This window comes from Coloeus monedula (assembly GCF_965178545.1).
Source record: "Coloeus monedula genome assembly, chromosome: 5".
Lineage (NCBI taxonomy): Eukaryota > Metazoa > Chordata > Aves > Passeriformes > Corvidae > Coloeus > Coloeus monedula.
In genome coordinates this window covers 26,454,807-26,475,266 of record NC_138785.1, presented here as the reverse complement: position 1 = coordinate 26,475,266, position 20,460 = coordinate 26,454,807, and the positions used below count along the sequence as shown (strand labels likewise).

Sequence of the window (20,460 nt, the reverse complement as noted above, 5' to 3'; positions counted from 1 at the left end):
AGAAAGGCCAATTATCTTCACAGAAATTCTGTGCTGTTCAGAACTGAATAGCTTCTCTTGAAATAGATAAGGAGCTCCTTCTTGGTCTGGAGGGTAATAAATGTCTCTCACTAGGTTCCCATCAGGAACAAGATGCAGTCCAGTCACACTTTGAATAGCTGTCTTCATGACCAGCTCCAGGTTTCATATTCTTGTGGACTTCAGCAAAAATGAGCTGATACTCATAAGAACCCACCCTGTGGGCAAGGATGAATATACATGCAGGCTTAATCATTCCAGCAAGGCCTTATGCAAAAGGACAGAGACTGCTTTTGTGTTAATGTGCAATATTATCTTGCTTGAAATTTATTTCAAGAAAAGAACTGAACATCTAATAAAAGTGAATAAAAAGACTAGAAAATTCAAATGTGGGATGTACTTGATTAACGCTTTAGGAAAATATAAGGAAAAAGCCCCCCTCGCATTCTCCTTCTGAGCTGTGTTTTTGTTTCTCTCTGTTAGTAATTGTCCAGGTGATCACCTACAGTGTTCTTGGGTTATCAGGTGTATTAGCTTGGCTCCTTGGTGTCTCACTGCCTGGTTGTTTGCTATTTTCTGGTTGTGCTTTTAATGCTACACGCAACAAGGTAAAGCACTGAACTCCATTTAGTTGTTCCTGGCTGACAAGATTCTGTACTCTACTTCTTGGAATTCCCAGCTCCATTTGTCAGTGTTGCCTCACTGGTGGGGCTCTCTGCCAGGGCAAGCTTTGCACAGCACTTGTGTTGACTCAAGCAGTTTTCCAAGATCTGTTTGTAACTTGACCCCAACTGATGCTCTGCCGAGCAGTTGCCGAGCGCTGCAGATCCATTGAGTCCTATTGATGCTAACCACTGTAATTCACAGAACCCAGACACCACCTCTTGACCAAGTTGCTTGAGCTCATAAAACGAATTATGTCAATCTTTTATACTGTTATGTGCATAGAATAAGGAAGTACAAACTGTAAGTTACTTGCTCTCTATACAGCAAATGATTCAACTTTTTTTTTTTTAAATTGTGTTGCTGCCTTAAAAAGAGTTGTTATGCTTATGTAATACTTTAGATGAACAAGGCTGTTGTTGTCCCACTGTGTTTTACATAAGAAACTGATTTTGAAAAATTTCTTTCTTTTATGGTTGTTTTATATTAATTCTTAAGCAAACACTAAGGGGCGAGGACCACCCATCTTATGTTTGTTCATCCTTCCCTAATGGCTTGGACAAACAGTTTCCAGGTTGTAAATTGGTACAGGCAGCTTGCTCTGTCTGCTCACTCCTAGCATTTGTATCTGGCTATTTAAACCATTCCTTAATACTTAATGCCGTAAAGATTAGGAAAACCAACTGCTGACAGAGGTGGTCACCACTTTTTGCATTCATACATAATGCAAATTTTGTACTCAAATTGTTATTTGAAGTCAGTCTTAAGTGCTGTTCAGTTCTTATGTTATGGTGCTAAATTAAAAAATAGTGCTGCAGCCAGTGTAACTACATAGCTATTTCCTGAGGCAAATAGATAGAAATGTTTCTGATAAAGTTAATTCTTTATAGCCTAGTTGCAGCAAAATGTCTTCTGAGAATTCTTAAGTGTTGCTGAGATAAAATACATGCATACACAAGTATGTATTTGGTGTATATTTAGCTTCATTAGGCAATTTTGTATTTTTTAGAATCTGTTAAAATGTTTCTTTCCAATGCTTGTTACATTGCATGGCACTCTGTAAGTGCTTTCTTGACATTAATGCTACTGATGTTTGGCTTTGCTTTCTTTTTTTAATAGAAATATCTCAAATATTATCTACTTTTAAGACAGAAGTAATGCATTTGCTAATATAGCAGACTACAAATACTTTTACTCAATTCATACAAAAATAGTAGCAAAAAGGGAAAAGAGAGGAAAAAACAATGGAGCGATCGCCATCTGGATTGTTATAGTGTTGTCATTGCCATTTCATGGAAGGCTGGTAACTAATGGTATATGCAAACATCTGTCTTGCTCCTTCCTTCAAGCATGTACTGCCACTGGATTCAGCAAGGGGGGACAGCAGGGTAGAAGGGGCTGCAGCAGAAGGTGCTCAAGGAGAGTTTGAGGACTGATTGAGTCTCTCTCTACCTTGAGGAGGAATCAGCTATAAATGGAGAAATTATGAGCTCTCATTGTTTTCTCATGCTTACAGATACTAATATTTCCTTACTTATTGTTTTCTTATGTCTGAGTTACCTTGCCATAATTTAAACCAGTTACTCCTTTTCCCATGCTCTGGTATATTGGAAGTTGCTTATTGCTCTTCCTTTTGAAAGGAAGATATTTCTCACTTTTCCCCCAAAATCTTCTCTTAGTTATACAGTGAAATTATTTCCATCTTTCTTAAGGGCCATATTTTCTACATCGAACATTCATTGTTCTTGCCATCCTCTTCTGAGCCCTTTCCTATTGTCTTCATCTGTCTTGAAGAGTGGTGCCCAGGACATAATATAATGGATGAATTATTTCTGATGCTGGATGAAAAGGAGGGATTCCATGCCATGTATAAATTTTCTGTTTAAAAATTCCAGTATAAGATTTGCTCTAAAGAATTTCTTATTTGCTAGTTTGGTTATCACAGCTGAAGTTCAAAAGTACTGCTCTTTGCATCACAGAAGCTGCATATTATTGATCTCAGTGCATCAAGGTAATTTTGAATTCTAGCTCCCATCTGCCAGCATGCTATTAGACCTTCCAGGCTGTTCTAATTTGTCAGTTTAAGAAGTGTACAACCTATTCCATCACCCCAGCCATTAAAGATAATACTGAATAGGACAAAATTAGCGATTTTTATCAACATTTGTCCTAAACCAGCCCTTTGCACTTGCCAGACAGCTGTACCATGGAGTAAACAGCAGCATGAACTGAGCCACGTGGAGGCATAGGAGTATCTTATGGTTCCAAGTTTGTGCTTCACTGGATCTGACAGGTAACCAGGACTGGAATGTTCAGGAGGGGAAGAACAACAGCCTTCCTGTACTAAAGAATTGCACCCTGAAATGTTTGGCTGCAAGGCATTAATAGAGGGTAGGTTTGCCTTGGGACAATGCTGTGGTATGTGTTCAAGGTATGTTGTTTCTCCTAAGTTTATAGTTCTGGCTGGCATTGATACATTTACATTGATTGAAAGAGGGTGTTTGGACAATAGAAGTGAAAGAACATTTTCTCCATACTCAGGGAATAACTATCAGTCAGAAATTATCAGCATGTGAAAGAAATACTACTGCATTCTGCTGAGCCACAAATGAGCGAGAGCATGGGGAAGGTTGTGCTGGGGTGTGTGAAACATAGATGGAAGTTAAAAGTATTCTGGGAAGTGATGATACAGTTCTTTTTGTTTAAGAATTTGAACAAATGCAATATTTAAAAAGAAAAAAAATAATCTTTCCAGCACTATCTCATCTCTTTGTTTGTAGTTTGCAAGACCTTGAGCTCTGTTCCTCCCCCAGGTACAGATGTCTGATTGGGTTATTAATATTGCATCAACTTTAGGCTTGTTTGTTTTAGCCTGGAGTCACCCAATTTTAGTTTTCTTAAAACCAACTGTTAATTTCAAATGCTAGTTAGATAGCAAGTCCAGTTTTGAAAATCATGAAACACTCATTTCAGCAGAGGACACATTTTGGTGCCAAGTTTATCTTCTGCTCTTCACCTTCCTTTCATGCGTCTTTATTCACCTGTCTATCTCTTGTTTTGTTATTAAATTGGATGAGGAAGTGATTTTTGTTCAGTGCTGGCAGAATAGCCAAAACAGTGAAGTTCTGGCTTAGGACACTGGGGGCTTCACATCTGCAATTTGAGTTGCACCTTGTCAACCAAAACTGTAGCAGCTGTATTGCAGTTATTATATTTTATATACTATTATATATTATATACTATTACAGTTCTGTGTTGGCTGTCCGAATTATTTCATCACTGTAATTTTATGAAATTAACAATGCAGCATCTATACATAGAAAATATATTTTTGTTTTGAGTATTTCATCTTACAAAGATCACAGTAGAATCTGCACAAGTGCAGAACAGGGTGACTGGGACTACAAAGTTCTAATGCACCTATTTCTCATTAGCCATGACTTAGTAATAAACAGAAATGAAAATTACTTGATTATTTGGCAGGAGGTTTGAAACTTGTACAGGGAAATATTCTTTCACATGATACATGCTTCAGTTATAGAAGTCATTGCTGCAGGCTGTGGATTCACAGAATCCACAAAAAGGTTATTAAGTGTAAGGACCCAAGCCTCTTGGGAAGTCCTGGGCTATCAACTTTGGAAACTTAGATGAATATGCTGGGGAAATTATTGCATGGTAAGCTTCCTTTTTAGTTTTTCAAAGGGTTTTTTGCTTGTTTTGGTTTTTTTTTTGTTGATGGTGTTTTGTTTTGTCTTTTAATGTTTGTTTCTTTTGTTCTAATAGCTCTTCCCAAGACATCCTTTACTTTCTATCTGAAACTTTTCAGCATGGCATGACCTACTTGGATCTTTGACTCACTGCAGGCATTGTTACATAGGTAGAAACCATGTGTGTGGGGTGGCTCCTAGTCTGCAATTGTTGGACAAGAGTGTTGGGAAGTTTCAAACGTCATTTGTAGTCAGAAGTTCTCTGAGCTCTTCAAGTTAGCAAACACTAGACAAACAAATTGATCTGTGATGATTTTGTAATCAGAATGAGAGTTTGATTAGTAGAATGGGTAACACTGTCCAAACCACTTGTGTGTGCATTTTTTCTTCTCCGTAAGTGATTTCATGTAGGAAAACTTGAGATTTGGCTTTGGTGAACAGGTCACTTCCAATTCACACTTTGGTTGGATTCATGACAGTACATAGGAGGTCAGTCTTGCTTACCTGTCCTCATCAGAACATAATGTTTCAGACAGAGCCCCACAGTGAGAACACGCAGACCCTTGGCTCTGGCTGTATCCGTAAATCATGCTGCAGGCCACCTCTGCCTTACATCAAACCTCCCCTTGGCCAGGCTAGAGAGAGGCTCCTTTTTTGCCCATATGAACCACTTCTCTCAGTCCAAGTAAGTTCAGTTTGTCTCTGCTCTGCAACCCTATTGCAGCCAGCCAGCCACCCTACATCCACCTGGGGAAGGGGAGGTAAGGAGAAGTGGGGCAAGGGTGGATTAAGAAGGGTGCTTAACAATTCCCATGCTTGGTCACGAAGGCTGTGACAGTTCATTTGAAGGCCACAAAGAGCAGTTCTGGGAAGCTGTGGGTTTTTTTTTTTTCTGCTGTATGTAACTGTTTGTCTTGTGTTCAGCCCAGTCACAAAATAGAACATTCTCACTGTCTGCTGAAGGTTAGAGTCCTCTGTGATGAAAAGAAGGCCTTTTATCTGACTTTCAAGTGTTAAAAGTAAATAAATAACTAAATAAAAGCTCACAGGCACATATACTCTTGGTTTTCACAGCCTTGCTCAGTCATTTGCAGCATGAACAGCAAGTTATGTGTGTGGTTAGATCTGCTTCTTTGTGGTTCTGAGTGTTCAACATGAAAAAGGGAAATGAAGGTACATTTTGAGAAAAAAAAGCAATACCATCATTTAAAATCAAGGTTATGTTTTACTTTCAGATATATTCACATTGGAGAGCTTTTTTCATCAAGACTTGTTTATGATTATGCTAGTAGAGAGAGATGACAAAGTGGCTATAAAATCTCTGTTAGGATATGAAGGCTGCTCAAATAAAAATGAAGTCCCTACTGAGAGCCCCAAATTTGAGCAGCATGGCAGAAGCACTTTTGTTTCTAAGGGTATCTGCAGCCCTGTCAAAGTTCAAGGCTCTGAGCTGATCCAAACCTGAGGGCTCTTGTAACCTGTGCTATCATCTATACTGCCAACAGACAGTTTCATAATCAGGTCATACAAGTCACTTAAAAAAATTATTTTGCTACCAAGCTCATTACACACTTTGGAGCCTTACTGAGATCAGATGAAGGCAGCCAGTAAGGTGAATGAATGATCTGTATTGTCTATGGTTTTATTTCAGGGGTTTTCAAGTCCTCATCAAGACATCTTTTCCACTGATCTTAAGAGAGTTTGAAATGTGTTGTAGTTGCAACGGTTAGAGATCTGAATTCAGGTAGTGAGAGATTAAACTTTCTTAAATGAATGGTTGCAAATATTACCCATAATATTACCCAGTTGTTCAGGAATTGGTCTTTTACAGCTTTGGGACCAATCAGCTATGAGGTCCTTAAACAAGGAATTTGAAATGTTGGAAACACTGGAAGAAACTTTCTAAATTGCTCTTGTCTTACCAATTTATTTGACTGACTGAAGCTTTCTGTTGCTGAATCGGGAGTTGTGCCGGTTTGGTCAAATCTAGAAATACATCCTCTGAGAGAAGGCAGGCTATAACCACCCCTCCCCCACCACGTTCGGGGAAAAAGAAGTTTTCCTAGAAGGAAAGTGAAAGAGATAAAAACTATTTATTTAACAAACACACAGGAAAGGGGATAATGATGCTAAATAATGAAACCTCTCAATCTGCTGAGAGAAACCTGGGGAAATTTCAGAGTCCTTCCATAGATCTCTCTCCCCCTCCTTGGAGCTGGGACGGGGTGGTGGGCCCACCTCCAGGGCCAAGGCCTCGGTGGAAAGTCCTCTCAATGTATTCTGATGTTGAAGCAGTCCAGCAGAGAAAAGAAAAATCGAAGTCTCAGGAAAACAAAAGTTCAACTCTCTGAAGGAAAAGGAGCTGAGGAAAAAAAACCTGCCGAAAGCTGGCTGGAAAGAAAAAAAAGCCGGGTGCTTCCCCTCTCTCCCACTCCCCTGCTGCAGCTGAAAAAAAACCCTCTCTCTCTCTGTGTGACCTTGAACAAGCTGCAAACTGCTTTGAAAAAGTTTTGCTCAGTGTTTCCTTCTCTCTCTTGGGCTCAGTTTAAAGGCATAGAAAGGCACAAAATGAATTCCTGGGCATGGGGCAGCGATATGGGATACACATCATAAAGTCACCCCAAGACAGGAGTTTGTCTAGGTCTTGGTAAGACAGTATCCCCAGCTAGATTTCAAGTGAGTTTGCTAACCCTGAATGAACTTATGGTACTATTACTTCCTAAATAAGGAGTTAATGTTTTGTTAAGCACAGAGTGTAAAAGGGCTCTGAAACTTCAAAGTCCTTTGCCTACTGGGTAGGCAATGTAAAGGTTGCCAGTCAGAGATCATTGCACTGGAAGTTTATTATTCTCTGTTTTCCACAGAAGAAAATAAAACTGAACAAGGAAACACACATTAACATATTTTGTGAGGTTAAATATTCAGTATTCTCCAACTGTCCTTATTTTTACTAGTTTCACACTCTTTCTTTGTTTCTGCCATGAGAAAAGATAACAGAGAGCTTGATTTCATTATGTAGGCTCAGTCTGGATGTTTTGGGTGAATATATACAGGAATGACAATATAAACCTCCCTTTTCCATGCCTTTGAGATCTATGGATGTGCAAGATTTCTACATTTGTAAATCAAGCTGTTTGAGTGCAAATATGTGAAAAGCAGTTTTCAATATCTAATTCCTGATGTCTTTGCTTTCATCTCTAGTTGTCTGCATCACTGAGTACATGTAGGTGTGTGTGAGGAGAGGATTATTTTCCTCTGTCAGGTTTTACATCATGAAGAATTCTTTGACCTTGCTTGGTGGCTTGCTTCAGTGCAGTCCTCCTTTTCTTGTGGCTACACTTAATTTTAAGCTGATATGTCTAAAGCCTGACAAATGACATCAGGCTGATGAACAGGGTATCCATCCCATCACCCACACATCCTACATATGCATTTCTTAATGAGCAAACTACTCTTAAGTGACTGGAACAGCTGAGACCACCACACAGAGACCACTAAGCAGAATAAATCTTGCAGAGAGCAAATGATCCAGGGTCACAGAGGTCCTGTGGTTTTGTTTGCAGTGAAATTGAGCATTAACTTTTTTTTTTCAGAAAGGGCTGGCAGGCAGAAAAGAAGTGGATGCTAGTTACATGTTACTTCATTGTGTATTAAGCTGATGACCAGATAGAATTGAGTAACATTTGTCAATAAATGAGAGAAAAACTTCTGTGCAAGGAGATAAAATTAAGAAATTATTATGAATTAAATAACTGGAAAACCATCCTGACAGGTACATGAAGCTTTTAGTTCTTTACTTAATCTGTGTACATTTAAAAAAATGATATATATTACTTGAAATCTCTTTGAATAAGCCCTATTTAGTCTGCCACATAAATATGTTTCTCCCCTTCCCCTCCTCCTTTCCCCTTTCCACACGTTTGATTTTTTTAAACTTAATAGTATCCTGATACAAAAGGCTGTAGGTTAAAAACCTACTTTAACAATTCCTGAATTTATTAAATACTGCCTTTTTATCACACACAGGCCTCTCATTGACTTACACCTTACACACTATACCTTACACCTGCACCCAAAGAAGCAACTGGTGGGAACCTTGCAGTAAAAAGCACAAAAAGCTCGTACCATAGGATGAAGCATGTCATCCATTCATTTTTTAACTGGCAGAGAAAAACACAATCCTGGAGAGCCAATGACACATGAACTTCCTGACCTTTGTGTTGTGATAGTTTCTGTAATTATTGAATAATGGGGATGGGCTGGGGGCTAAGGAGGGGAATTTGGGGGCTGGCCTTGGCAATGAGATAAGGTTACATATAAGGGAGCTGCAGCAGCTTTGGGAACACTACCAGAGTATATTCCCCAGTGCACAGCTCAGCGAGTTTGGATCCTGAAATCATGACTGGTTGCCCCTTTGCGGGGAAGAATTACCTGTGAGTACTTCCTCTCTGTGTTTTGCTTTATATATTCAATTCAAATGGTATTGTGTTAGTGCAAAATAAGAAAGTCCAGAGAGGAATTACTAATTATCAACAAGTAGACAGCTGTAGCTATCGCTAAATGACTAGAGATCATACAAGGACTTGTTATTTGATGATCCTAGATGTGATGATCCTAAATGTGATGCTCCCAGCTGTTACTGTGACAAGAGGAATTTCAGGTTTTATCAAAAGCCTGCTTTACTGGTTCTGTTTATCAAAAGAAAGCATCATTTGAATTGTAGGTATATCTGTTAGTAAAAAGGTATATTCATAATTCTTTAATTAAATAGTTTACATATTTACTTCATTTTCTTCTTAGATTTAATTTTAACAAGCTATCTTTGGAAGATGAGAATGATGACAAATCTCAAGAAGGAATAAATAAAGCCAGCAAAGGTGGGCTTATCTATGGAGAATACCTACAAGTAAGTTTAAGGATTTCATGTTTGCTCTCCTGGTTGCTCTTGTAACTTGAGGCAGAACATGTGTTTGACACTTCTCCCCGCAGTCAGCTAGTTGCTAAGACAGGTCTCCAGGTGTTACAGTCACAGGTGCCCACCTCAGCTGGGACCTCAAGGTGGACTGTGGGAAAGGCTTCTCAAACTGCAAGGAAGATGGGGTTGGTAGGGAATTATCCATATTGGTAAGCCTAAACTGTAAAGTGACACACCACAAAAAGCTTTCTTTGGTCTGGCCATCATCACTCAGCAATTTCTGCACGTCAGCAGGCTGTGTGCAACTTCCTTGAAAGTCCAGAATACTTGACTGGAAAAGTGTATTTCAGAAATCTAGGGGGTGGGATGACGACAAAGGGGTGATATAAAAAAACCCCAAACAAAAACTGCAAAAATTAGAAGTAATTAAGAAATAAGTAAAAATAAAATGCCATAGGTAAAAAAGAATCCAGATTTTCTTTTTTTTCTGACAGCATGAACTGAAGTGAAGGGAATAACTCTATAATTGTGAACTGATTTGTTGATATACTGTTTGGAATCTTGCAAAGATTTATTTGAAAACAGGTATGATTAAATTGTAAATTTGACTAAGAAAAAAAATTAGTAATGTCAGAACTGAAACTCTACAGCCTCAAATTAGAACTCTTTTGCAGATGTTATTGAACGGTTACTCAGAATTTTACTATAGGAACTCTGTTTTCATGGGACACAACAGTATAGACCTAAAATCTGGAAAGCATGCTGGATATTTTGTTTTCTCTATTTTTATATATATATGTATATATATAAATAACTAAAAATACCCTTAAAATTATTTTCAAAACTTTATTACTTGAGGTACCTAAATGTTCCATTTTAGGCAAGATGTTTTTTAAGTTAAAAAGTAAAAGTCATACCTGAGACAATTTAGTCAAACTTGTCATAGAACCTAGAGTGTGTCTATTTGTGTATTTTTAAAAAATATTATCCTTAAAAATTAGCTGTACACAGTAGGACTACCATTGCTAATAGTAGAATTGAGAGCTTTACAGAACAGTCTTACCTTTATTTTTAAGCTGAACAAAATATTGAATGCTCAAGAACTTGAGAGTGAGAAGAAAGGGAAGAAAATCCATGATGAGCATCTTTTCATTGTGACACATCAAGGTAAGTGGAGGAGTGCAGTGGTGGTTGACCAACATTTTTGCCATGGGGTGCCGACACATGCAATTCACAATTTATTTTCATTTTAGACACTAGCACAGCAATAGCTCTGTCTTTTATCTGCTTTCATATTTGTATATATTCCTATATAATTTGTAAGACTGTAATCAACTCTATGCTTGTGAAGCCATAAGTTATTACTGTATCCCGCAGCCGTAGGGAGGAGAGGAGAGAAGATCCAGCAGGCAGGAATTGTGCATCAAGATTGATTTATTTAATTATTTTACCAACTCTTTTATAGACTTTTTTCCTCATAGTCTAATTGGACAAAGGATCAGCCACCCCCTGGGGTGATTGGCTAGAATCCTAAAACATCCATTGTCAAAATATTTTTCTACTGTACCATAAGCATAGTTCTACAAGGTTGCAGGTGTTCATAGTTTACAGAACTTCTGCAAATATCCTCGTGAGAGAGAAAAGTATCCCACGGGCTTAGAAAGGAGCAGGAAAATTTCTCACTAACAGCATTTTTGTATCCACAATAAGTATAACCTTTGGATTTGGTAAACCAAGGTATGGATGGTTTTATTCTCAGAGAAATTAAGGTGGTGAAAATCTTGGTGTCGTCCAAGCAGCAGGCTGCTATGCAGTTTATTGTAGGCAAATATTGTGTGTTGCTTTGTGCCTTCTCTGAAACTTCAATCCAGTTTTAACCACCTAGAATCTGTCTAGAAATCAGCACACTGGTTAGGCACCCTGTAATGCCCATATCTGCCTGTTTTCCAGAGCCTGGCCTGATGATGTTTTCTGTTATTGACAGAAAACATGCAGATTGTAAGCGGCTCTGGAGTTAGATTTTATTGAAGTATCAGATCTGGATTTTCTCTTTCCTCCTTTTGTAATGAACAATCTGTAGATCAAATATCTGACATGTAAAAACATATTTTTAAAAATTCTGTCAATATTCTCGACTAGATTATTTCATGGAATACTTTCAGTAAAGGACAGAATACTGTAACAAGTAATAGTGTATGTATCAGCATCTTCTTGTGCACTGGCAGTGTCAATGCAGGCCATTCATTTCAAATCAACATGCAAGAATTTTTCTTTCTTGGTGCTAAGAAGAAAAAACAAAATAACCTTGAAGTTGATGCTAACAGTGTCTTTCTTGTTGTAGCATATGAACTTTGGTTTAAGCAGATTTTGTGGGAAATGGACTCTGTGCGAGTGATCTTTCAAAATGGTCATGTAAGTTAAAAAAAATATTAATTTTTGGAAAATTCAGCCCTGTTTTTCTCTTGTTTCCTGCCTCTGAGCCTGATATACTTGGGTTTACTAAAGCAACAAGTGCTTTTTTTTGAAACAGCATCAAAAGACCAAGTAAAATTTGGCCAAGTGGCTCTTATATCCTGATACTACTGATTTTTGATCAGCAAAATCTTATTTCCTCTGGAAGTTTGCCTTTTGTGTAGATCACCTTTCAAGGCCAATTTCACTGGCCATGCTCTCATATTCTCCTGTTAGTGCTGGGTAACTGCAGAAACGTAAGCTGGAGATATTCTACTGCAGAAAAAGCAGCCTCAGAGGCAAAACTGAAAAGCAGAAGGCTCACAAGAATTTTTATGTTGAAAAGTCATTTCTGCATTTGCTCAGTTTTTGAAGTCTACAGATTTGAACTCTTTGCATTTGTCCAAAGTTAAACACACATTATAACAATAGGCAACAATGGAAAACTCTTGACTTGATACTACATCCACAGAAAAAACTGACTGCATGCAGTTTGAGAAATACCTTGAGTACATCATGACCATGTGTCTACAAAGTAAATTTGAAACTAGACCAGACTGAAAAAAGGAACCTTATTTTCACAAGGTGCAATGAAAATGTTCTCTGTTGCCCACTATATTCCTAATTTCATTGGCTTTTTAGTTTAACATTTTATCAAATTATAACTGACCAAAATCAGTTCTTAAGAAGAATAATCTTTCAATATTTATTTTTGTGAAAAATGAAGCCATGCTTGTAATCAGAATTTGAAATGTCAATGTTAAGGTCAAGTACACAGCCAAGCAATTAGGGAAATGGTTATCATTTGCCATTTTTTGTAGTTTGATATTTCCTGGTTGCATGCCCAGATTTTAGAGAGAAGTTTAATCCCACTGAAACTGAAAGGAATTTTAGCAGACACCTCTGCAGGCAAAGTGTTCAACTTAGCCAAAAAAAGAACTTCTGTATTCTCCATTTAATATTTTCTATTTCCCACCACTTTTTTTCTATTTCCCACTTTTCTCTTCTTCTCTGCTTGCCACTGCACATTTCTGATGAACATGTTTTAGATGCGCTCTCCTGATGTAGCTGTCAGATATTCTGCTTCTCAACTTCAAAGTAATTCCCATACCTGCCTTATGGCTTGTTCCTTCACAAAAATAGGAATCATTCTGGAAGTAATTATAACAGAAAGTATATAATTTTTGTATTATGTAATATGAAGTTACAATAATATTGTAATTATTGGAATTCATAAATTATTTTGCTTTAGAATGTAATTTCTTTGACTTCTATTTTAGTCAAAAACATAGAAAAGAAAAATCCCTATATGATAGGCCTACTTGTAATGTAACATCAGTCAGAAAAAACCAGATTTCAATCTGTGAAAATTATAGTTTCAGTTTTCAGTTGAAACCAGAGTGCTCTATTCCATATGAGATTCTGCTGCTATGGATTTCACATGGGAAGGACTTGGTAACTGTAGTGATGTACAACAGTGAAAAGACATGAAATAACTAGGTAGGATCTAGAGAAAACACCATTCTGTCTGGTAATGATCTTTATTTTTTCTACAGGTAAGAGATGAGAGAAACATGCTGAAGGTTATTACTCGAATGAACAGAATTTCACTGATTCTGAAATTACTTGTGGAACAATTCTCAGTTTTGGAAACTATGACTGCATTGGACTTCTTTGATTTCAGGTGAAGACTTCTTATTCCACACAGTAATCCACCAGTAAGCTGGTAATTCCCATCCTTAGAACTGACTGTGAGTTTTGCAAGCCTGCTGGTGTTTTTCAGCAAGCTGAGAACTCACCTTGGAGAGGCAAACATGACATTAAAGTGCAAGGGTCAATTACGAAATTGAGCCCGAGTGTGAGTCCAGCGTGTTCTGCAAAGAAGTACAAGTGTTGACGTTTTGGGGCAGGGTGCTGCTGACTGGTTTCAGAGTCAAAAGTTAAAACAGCAGAAAAAACACAAATAGCTCATGGTTCTGTTAACAATTTAGTTGAAACTTGGCACTGCAGAGCTGAAGCCTTGTTCTATGGCAAATCATAGAAGTGCTTGGGTGGGAGAAATGCACTCCCTCTAGATTATCAAACAGGCATTTCAGCTGTCTTGGTTTGCATGGTGTTTCCTTGGGTCTGCAGCGCTGGAGGCTTCAAGTGGCTGAAGGAAGCATTGCTGTCCCTTGTCCTTTTTCCCCTGTAATTTCTGCTCTCCAGTAGCAGCTCAGTGTATTGCTGGGCTGGGTGGTGGGTAGCTCTTCTGCCTTCTGCCCAAGCATTCTCTGGGATCCTTTGGCTTGTCTCACTTCTCCCATGGCATTTCTTTCTCTTCCCTCACTATATCTAGGTCCTTCCACCACACTACCATGCATGACAGTTTCATCCACTGTTTGCCTTCCCTGTTCTTCTGCTTGTGTCATTTGTGCATATCTGTCTGCCTGGTGACCTCAGTGCCATCCAGCATCCCATCCACTTCTGCATTTTGGAACCCTTTTCCTTCTATCTTTTAATATTCACTAATAAAAAGAGCAGGAAACTACAATTTTTCTTCACTTTTTTAAAGTTTGAAATGTCTGTATCATCTATCATTACATTACAGCAGGGGAAATCCATGGGCTAATCGTCTGTTTTGATCCATACTTCCTTCACCTTTTCAACCACATACTGTCATTTGATAAGTAAACCTAAGATTAAATCAGTGATCTGTCTCTGTCAAGTCTTGTACTCGCTATTCAAAATGCATTACAATTATCTAGCAATGTAGGATTTCAGGTTACTTTCACTAGTAATTGTTTTTCAGCATGGTCAGATGATTTAACTCGAAAAGACTCCCATTAATGAATCCCTCAAAAAAACCCACTGGAAGTTTTTCTGAACATTATTCTACTGTATAGAATAAGGCAATATATAATATTGCACACATATATGTAGTAATATACAGGAATTATGCTGTATAGCAAGACTTTAAAGTGCATTTGTTGACACTTTTTGCTGTGAAAACTTTTGTAATAGCAATTTGGTGTGAAACTGCCTGTTTGGAAAAAAAATGGCATTCACTAATGTTGCCTCCTGTACATTGTGTGCACAAAGCTGCCATTTTAAAACACAGTGTAAACAAAAATGTGTGAATGTATCTCTGTATGCACAAACAAGACAGAAATAGAAAATAAGATTGTTGTACAAACATTGTAGTTGCATTAAAGTTGCATGGTTTTTTTCTTTCCTTAAATGCAGTCATATAAAAAAATGGTGAGATAGCTGTTTGTTATTCTTCAAATATGAAATATGGGTGGGGTTTTCTGAGAAAAAGATAAACTCACCATTGTAAAATAACATCCTGCATTTTTGTATCTTCTTTTCCTTTGTTCCCAAAGATACCACCTAAGCCCAGCCTCAGGTTTTCAGAGCCTGCAGTTTCGCTTGCTAGAGAACAAGATTGGTGTTCCCCAAAGTCTGAGAGTCCCTTACAACAGAAGGCATTACCGTGATAACTTCAAGGGACAGGATTATGAACTACTGCTTCAATCAGAACAAGAACCAACACTACTGCAACTTGTGGAGGTAACAGTGTCTGTCTTAAGCCCTGTTTCATTTCCCCCCATCTCCTGAGAATGTCCTTCATTAGTGTCAGTGACAAATTTTCCTACCTTAAGAGAAGCAAGCATGCCGGCAAATCCTCTGTCAATTGTGTTTTGGATTCTTTACAAATTTTGCATGAAAGAGAGTTAGTTGTTAGTAAACCAATTGACTTTTCACAGCATCTCCTTTCATCTGAAAATTCTGGCTGTTAAACTGGTAAATTGCATTGTGGAAGTGTGAACTGAGAATGTAAATGTACTGTTTCATTTGCATGTTTTCATGACTCTAGGCCCTTCTGGAAAGAAAACTTTAAAAATAGTCACACTGTTAGTGATGGCTATTAGAGAGGTTAAAAAATATAGATGGCTCTGTATCTTCCTTCTGAGATATATCATTAATATTACTCTCCCTATATATATATATGTAGAATAAGATTTGTTTTCCTGTAGTTTGTTTTAATGATATCCTTAGAATGAGACAGCTTCTGTATTCCAACACTGGCCGTTCAATCTGGAAGCTGAGGGGGGTTGGTATGGCACCATTCTGCAGGTGTAAATTATCTGCATGGACATGCTGAATTTAGCAATAAGCACTTCTACAGGATACTAAACCAGAACTGTAGTAGTATAATTTATGTTGCTATAACTTGTAATTCTAGGATAATGCACTTGCCTTGTTATTATTTGAACATATTACTACTATTATTATTATTACTATTATTATTACTACTACTGCTATTATTATTATTACTACTACTACTAATATTATTACTATTATTATTATTAAAGGCATGGCTGGAAAGAACTCCAGGACTCGATTCAGAAGAATTTGATTTTTGGGGACAATTTGAAGAGAATGTTTTAAAAGGTCTGGAAGAGGAATTTGCCTTGATACAGGTATAGAGTGTACTCTTGAACTACCCATAAGCAAAGACATCTGGCAAAATGATAGTCTGCCATAAGTTGAACTTTTGGCTCACTCACAGTTTCTCACTCACTTCACTTAATCTTCATCAGTCTCTGTCTGCAAGAAGCAGAAAAAAATGCAAATTCTTAAGGAAATAAGAATATTTTTAAAATTTGACATCTAAAATGATTTAAAACATGAGATACATGGATGATTTTGATGGCAAAAGGGATGGATTAGTATCAATGGGAGGGCTGAACTTGATTCTGCTGAAGCTACAACTCCACCTTTAGTTAGTACTTGCATCTACAATCCACAGTAAATATGAAGTTTGGGCCCCTAAGCTGTGAATATGGATTGTCACTATAAACAGCCCATTTCTGTTTAACAGAATATGCCAATTTGCTGCTATGTGATCATTTGAATTATGCTGGCAAAAAAGGACTAGAAAATCCCTGAATATTTTAAGACCTGTGGCTTTAAATAACATTTTTAATTTTTTCATTTTTAATGAAAAAAATAGTAAGAATTAATCAACTTCTGGAGAATATCTGTTTATGACTTTCTAACTTATCTAAACTTCTCTTATTTACAATTTTCTTGCCCACAGCTCTGCAAGGATGTAATTTTTTTGCCTTGAAAACAAATAAATCAGACTTCAAACAAATGAAATTTTTTTAAGGCCTCTAGACCAAAATAAGTGATAAATTGCCAGCTTGTTTGAATATTCATTTGTCTGAGTTATGCTGGAATCTATTTAATTGTACATTTCTTGGTAATTGTACTTTTCAAAGGACAGGGACTCATGTATCTTATTTGCAAATACAGTTCTTACATCTAAGATGCAAACTTCAGAGTATTTATTTAAATAAAAGTTGCATAATGAGTCATTTAAGTGCTTAATTTTCCCTACTGAATTCTAAAACTTGTCTTTGTTTTAAATACTAAAGGCCAAGGCAGAATCAGAAGAAAAAGATGACTTATTGTCTGAATTCCAAAAACAGAGAGATGTATTACTTTCATTATTTGATGAAAAACGCCATGAACATCTGCTCAGTAAAGGTAGATTGCATTACCGTATGTCAGTATGCACTTTGTATGTTTTATACATCTTATTTATAACCACATAATAACATTAAAATTGCAGGAGAATGAGCAACAAACTAAGGACACTTTTATCTTGCAGGAGAGAGACGACTGTCCTACAAAGCACTGAAGGGGGCCTTGATGATCTACTTTTACAGGTAATGCTGTGTGTCTTTGATGGTGACTGGCAGGAGGAGAGGTGAAGGCTAAGAACAGCAGCCCAGGTTTAGTTAGGCTGGAATGGGCTGTGGAAAGCAATCTACTTCAGGCCTCCACAGGAACCCTGATTAGTCAGATACAGCTTGAAGGTCAGACCAGGCTGCTCAGGGCCGTGTTCAGCCAAGTTCTGAGTATCTTCAAGGATGGAGGTTGCACATCCCCTCTGGGCAGCTGGTTCTTGTCTGATCAGATGCTGCTTCTCCGATTGTGACTAGTAAATGCCTTGTTTTACCTGTCCTAGAAAGATTTGAAGTCCTTTTCCAAGTACAAGGGAAAAGGGGCAGATCAAGACTTACATGGCAGAAGCATTTGTTGAAATATCTGATATTTCAGTACTAATTTTGGAAAACTATACTTTAAGTCACTGAGCATTGGTGAAATGCAACTTTGAAAAATAACAGCACATGCTAAGAGGTCTCACTCTTCTCTTTCACTTTCCAAGGGAGGAGCCTCGTTTCCAGGTTCCCTTTCAGCTTCTTACCTCCCTTATGGATCTCGATGTGCTCATGACTAAATGGAGATGTAAGTTTGACTTTTTTGACTGTGACACTCCCTCTTCTGGGCGCAAATAAATTGCTCTGTCTCTGAGTTACACCCAGTCTAAGAATCGAGCTTTGGAGTTCATGCTTTAGGAATGACATTTCTGTTTTTGTTTGTACTTCAGCCAAGAGGAAAGAGAAAGAGCTGCTTCTGTGACCATTAGATACATAGGTATAGCTACCACTTGTATGACGGGCTTTAAGTGTACTATCTTATTTCAAGGCCAGGTATATATTTTTCAATGTATCCCAAGTAGTCATAATGACATGTCTTTATATGCAAACATTCCTTCTGCTCCTTCCCTATCTAGGCATACGTAACTGAATATATAATTCTGTACTAACAGAACATAGTAATGTTTAATAATTAGCGTGTTCATTCTGAAGTAACAATAATTTTGTATTAATTGACTGAAGAATGGCAGAATTAAATCCTGCATTGCTGAAGACCTAATAGTTCTATAGCCCTGTAAAGATCTCTGAATGACCTTTAATAAATGTGACTCTTTAGTTATATCTAAACACTGAACATGTGCCATTTTCTCCTGTTGTATCATTTAGATAACCATGTCTGTTTGGTGCACAGAATGATTGGCAGCAAGGCTGGCACTGGAGGCTCATCAGGCTACCACTACTTGCGCTCAACAGTGAGGTAGGAATAACATGTTTCCCCTGTTACCTGCAGTAATGCACTTCATAAATACTCTGATGCTGGGAGACTTATTTCAGATGGCTCACTGGAGGCCAAAGGGCTGCTGCTTCTCTTCTAGAACTCTAGCATCTCCACCTGGTTGTTGTACATTTATTTATCAGTGACTATATATATAAATTCCAAGGCTTCTAGCGAATAAGAATTCCTTTTGATCACTCACACAAAGTGCCATCTATAATTTGCAGCCAAGGGGTCCAGGTGTTACAGTGCTAGCAATAATATTAACCCTGCATTGTTTAGTTTGTGTGCCAGCTAGCCCAAGTCCACAGAGGTGCCACAGGCTGGAAGTGAGTCCCAGCTACTGTGTGACTGTTTCTTTATTCCCTGGCATGACCTCTAATTGCACAACCTCCTTACAGGAGGATCTTTGAGGTTTGTTCTCAAAGAGCACTGAACCACCATGTATGGCTGTGAGCAACTACTATCACAACTATTGGAAGAGAGGGCAGAGTAGAAAGTGGATGGTTAGACTGATAGTGAGAATTAAATGTCCACTGTGGATTTTAGAAAGCTCTCCCACTCTTCCTTCATGTCAGGTTAAGACTGTTTCTAGATAAATTCTACTAGAGATCACACCCTACATACTCTGAATTCTCAGAAGAAAGATGTTACTATAGAACCCTACTTCCTTTTTAAGCCTAATCTGCTATGCCCTAGAAAGTTAGGACCGGATTCTTGCTCTGCAATATTCAGGAGGGTTAGTGCAAGGAATCTTATTAAATACATGAGAAGGAATGATTACAGAGGATTTAGAAATTATGGCCTTCTATGCTGATGGAATTATTGTTCCGATTGTCTTTTTCAGCGACAGATACAAGGTGTTTGTGGATTTGTTCAATCTTTCAACATTTCTAGTGCCAAGACACTGGATACCAAAGATGAACCCAACCATTCATAAATTCCTTTACACAGCAGAATACTGTGACAGCTCCTACTTCAGCAGTGATGACTCTGACTAGCCTGCCTTTCTAGGCTGGTTGCTGTAAAGAACTTCCTGACTTTCACCTTCAGTGGTGCTACCAGCCATTCTCACAAAGAGTGTGGGCGTGTAAATATGTATTTATGTATGACACCTTTGTGAATAGTATAATTGGCTTGTGAAAGAAAGTAATTGCTTGTAGAAAAAATAAATCTGTGTTGAGTTAGCCCACATTACGAGTACAATGATACCCCAATTCAACCTAATGACCAATTTAACTCTTAGTTGACTTCTTAAAGCCTACACCTAGAGAAAGGGAGAAAATTACATGCAATTGTTATGATCATGACTTATTTGTACATAGTTTTGTATTTGCTTCTTTGCCTAATGTCTAGTTGAGGATATAATCAGTCTCATCGCCTTCAGAAGAATATTTGTTTCTGAGCTCTAGTGCAATTTCAAAAGGAATTTTGGGTTACAAGTTTCAAAAGCTAGATTCAGAAGAGTAGGTCCTGAATCTGTAGAAACCAAAGCATCCTGAACCTGTAATACATCAAGAATCATGTTGCTATCTATGGGTTACATGTGAATGTAAATCCCTTACGTAGAAATACTGTTAAAAATAGCAGATTATAAGTACTTACTTTGCATTTCAAATAAAGCAGTATTAAAGCTCATCTTTTGTTAAGTCTTCTTCTAAAGCAAACTATAAAGTTCAAACAAGAGTATGACAGGCATTTAAAGTGGTTTTTATT

At 37.7% G+C, this 20,460-nt stretch overlaps 1 protein-coding gene across 1 annotated transcript; it reads left to right on the top strand.

Annotated features, from left to right (window-relative positions):
* Positions 1 to 8,786: 8,786 nt before the first annotated feature.
* On the top strand, positions 8,787 to 19,745 carry TDO2 (tryptophan 2,3-dioxygenase; the record flags this gene model as incomplete). Its single annotated transcript, XM_082281918.1, has 12 exons — positions 8,787 to 8,821; positions 9,189 to 9,294; positions 10,380 to 10,470; positions 11,645 to 11,715; positions 13,311 to 13,438; positions 15,120 to 15,306; positions 16,113 to 16,220; positions 17,181 to 17,292; positions 17,417 to 17,474; positions 17,978 to 18,057; positions 18,636 to 18,726; positions 19,592 to 19,745. The coding sequence occupies 12 exons, from the start codon at positions 8,787 to 8,789 to the stop codon at positions 19,743 to 19,745; spliced, it is 1,221 nt and encodes a 406-aa protein (XP_082138044.1).
* Between the last annotated feature and the right edge of the window lie 715 nt (positions 19,746 to 20,460).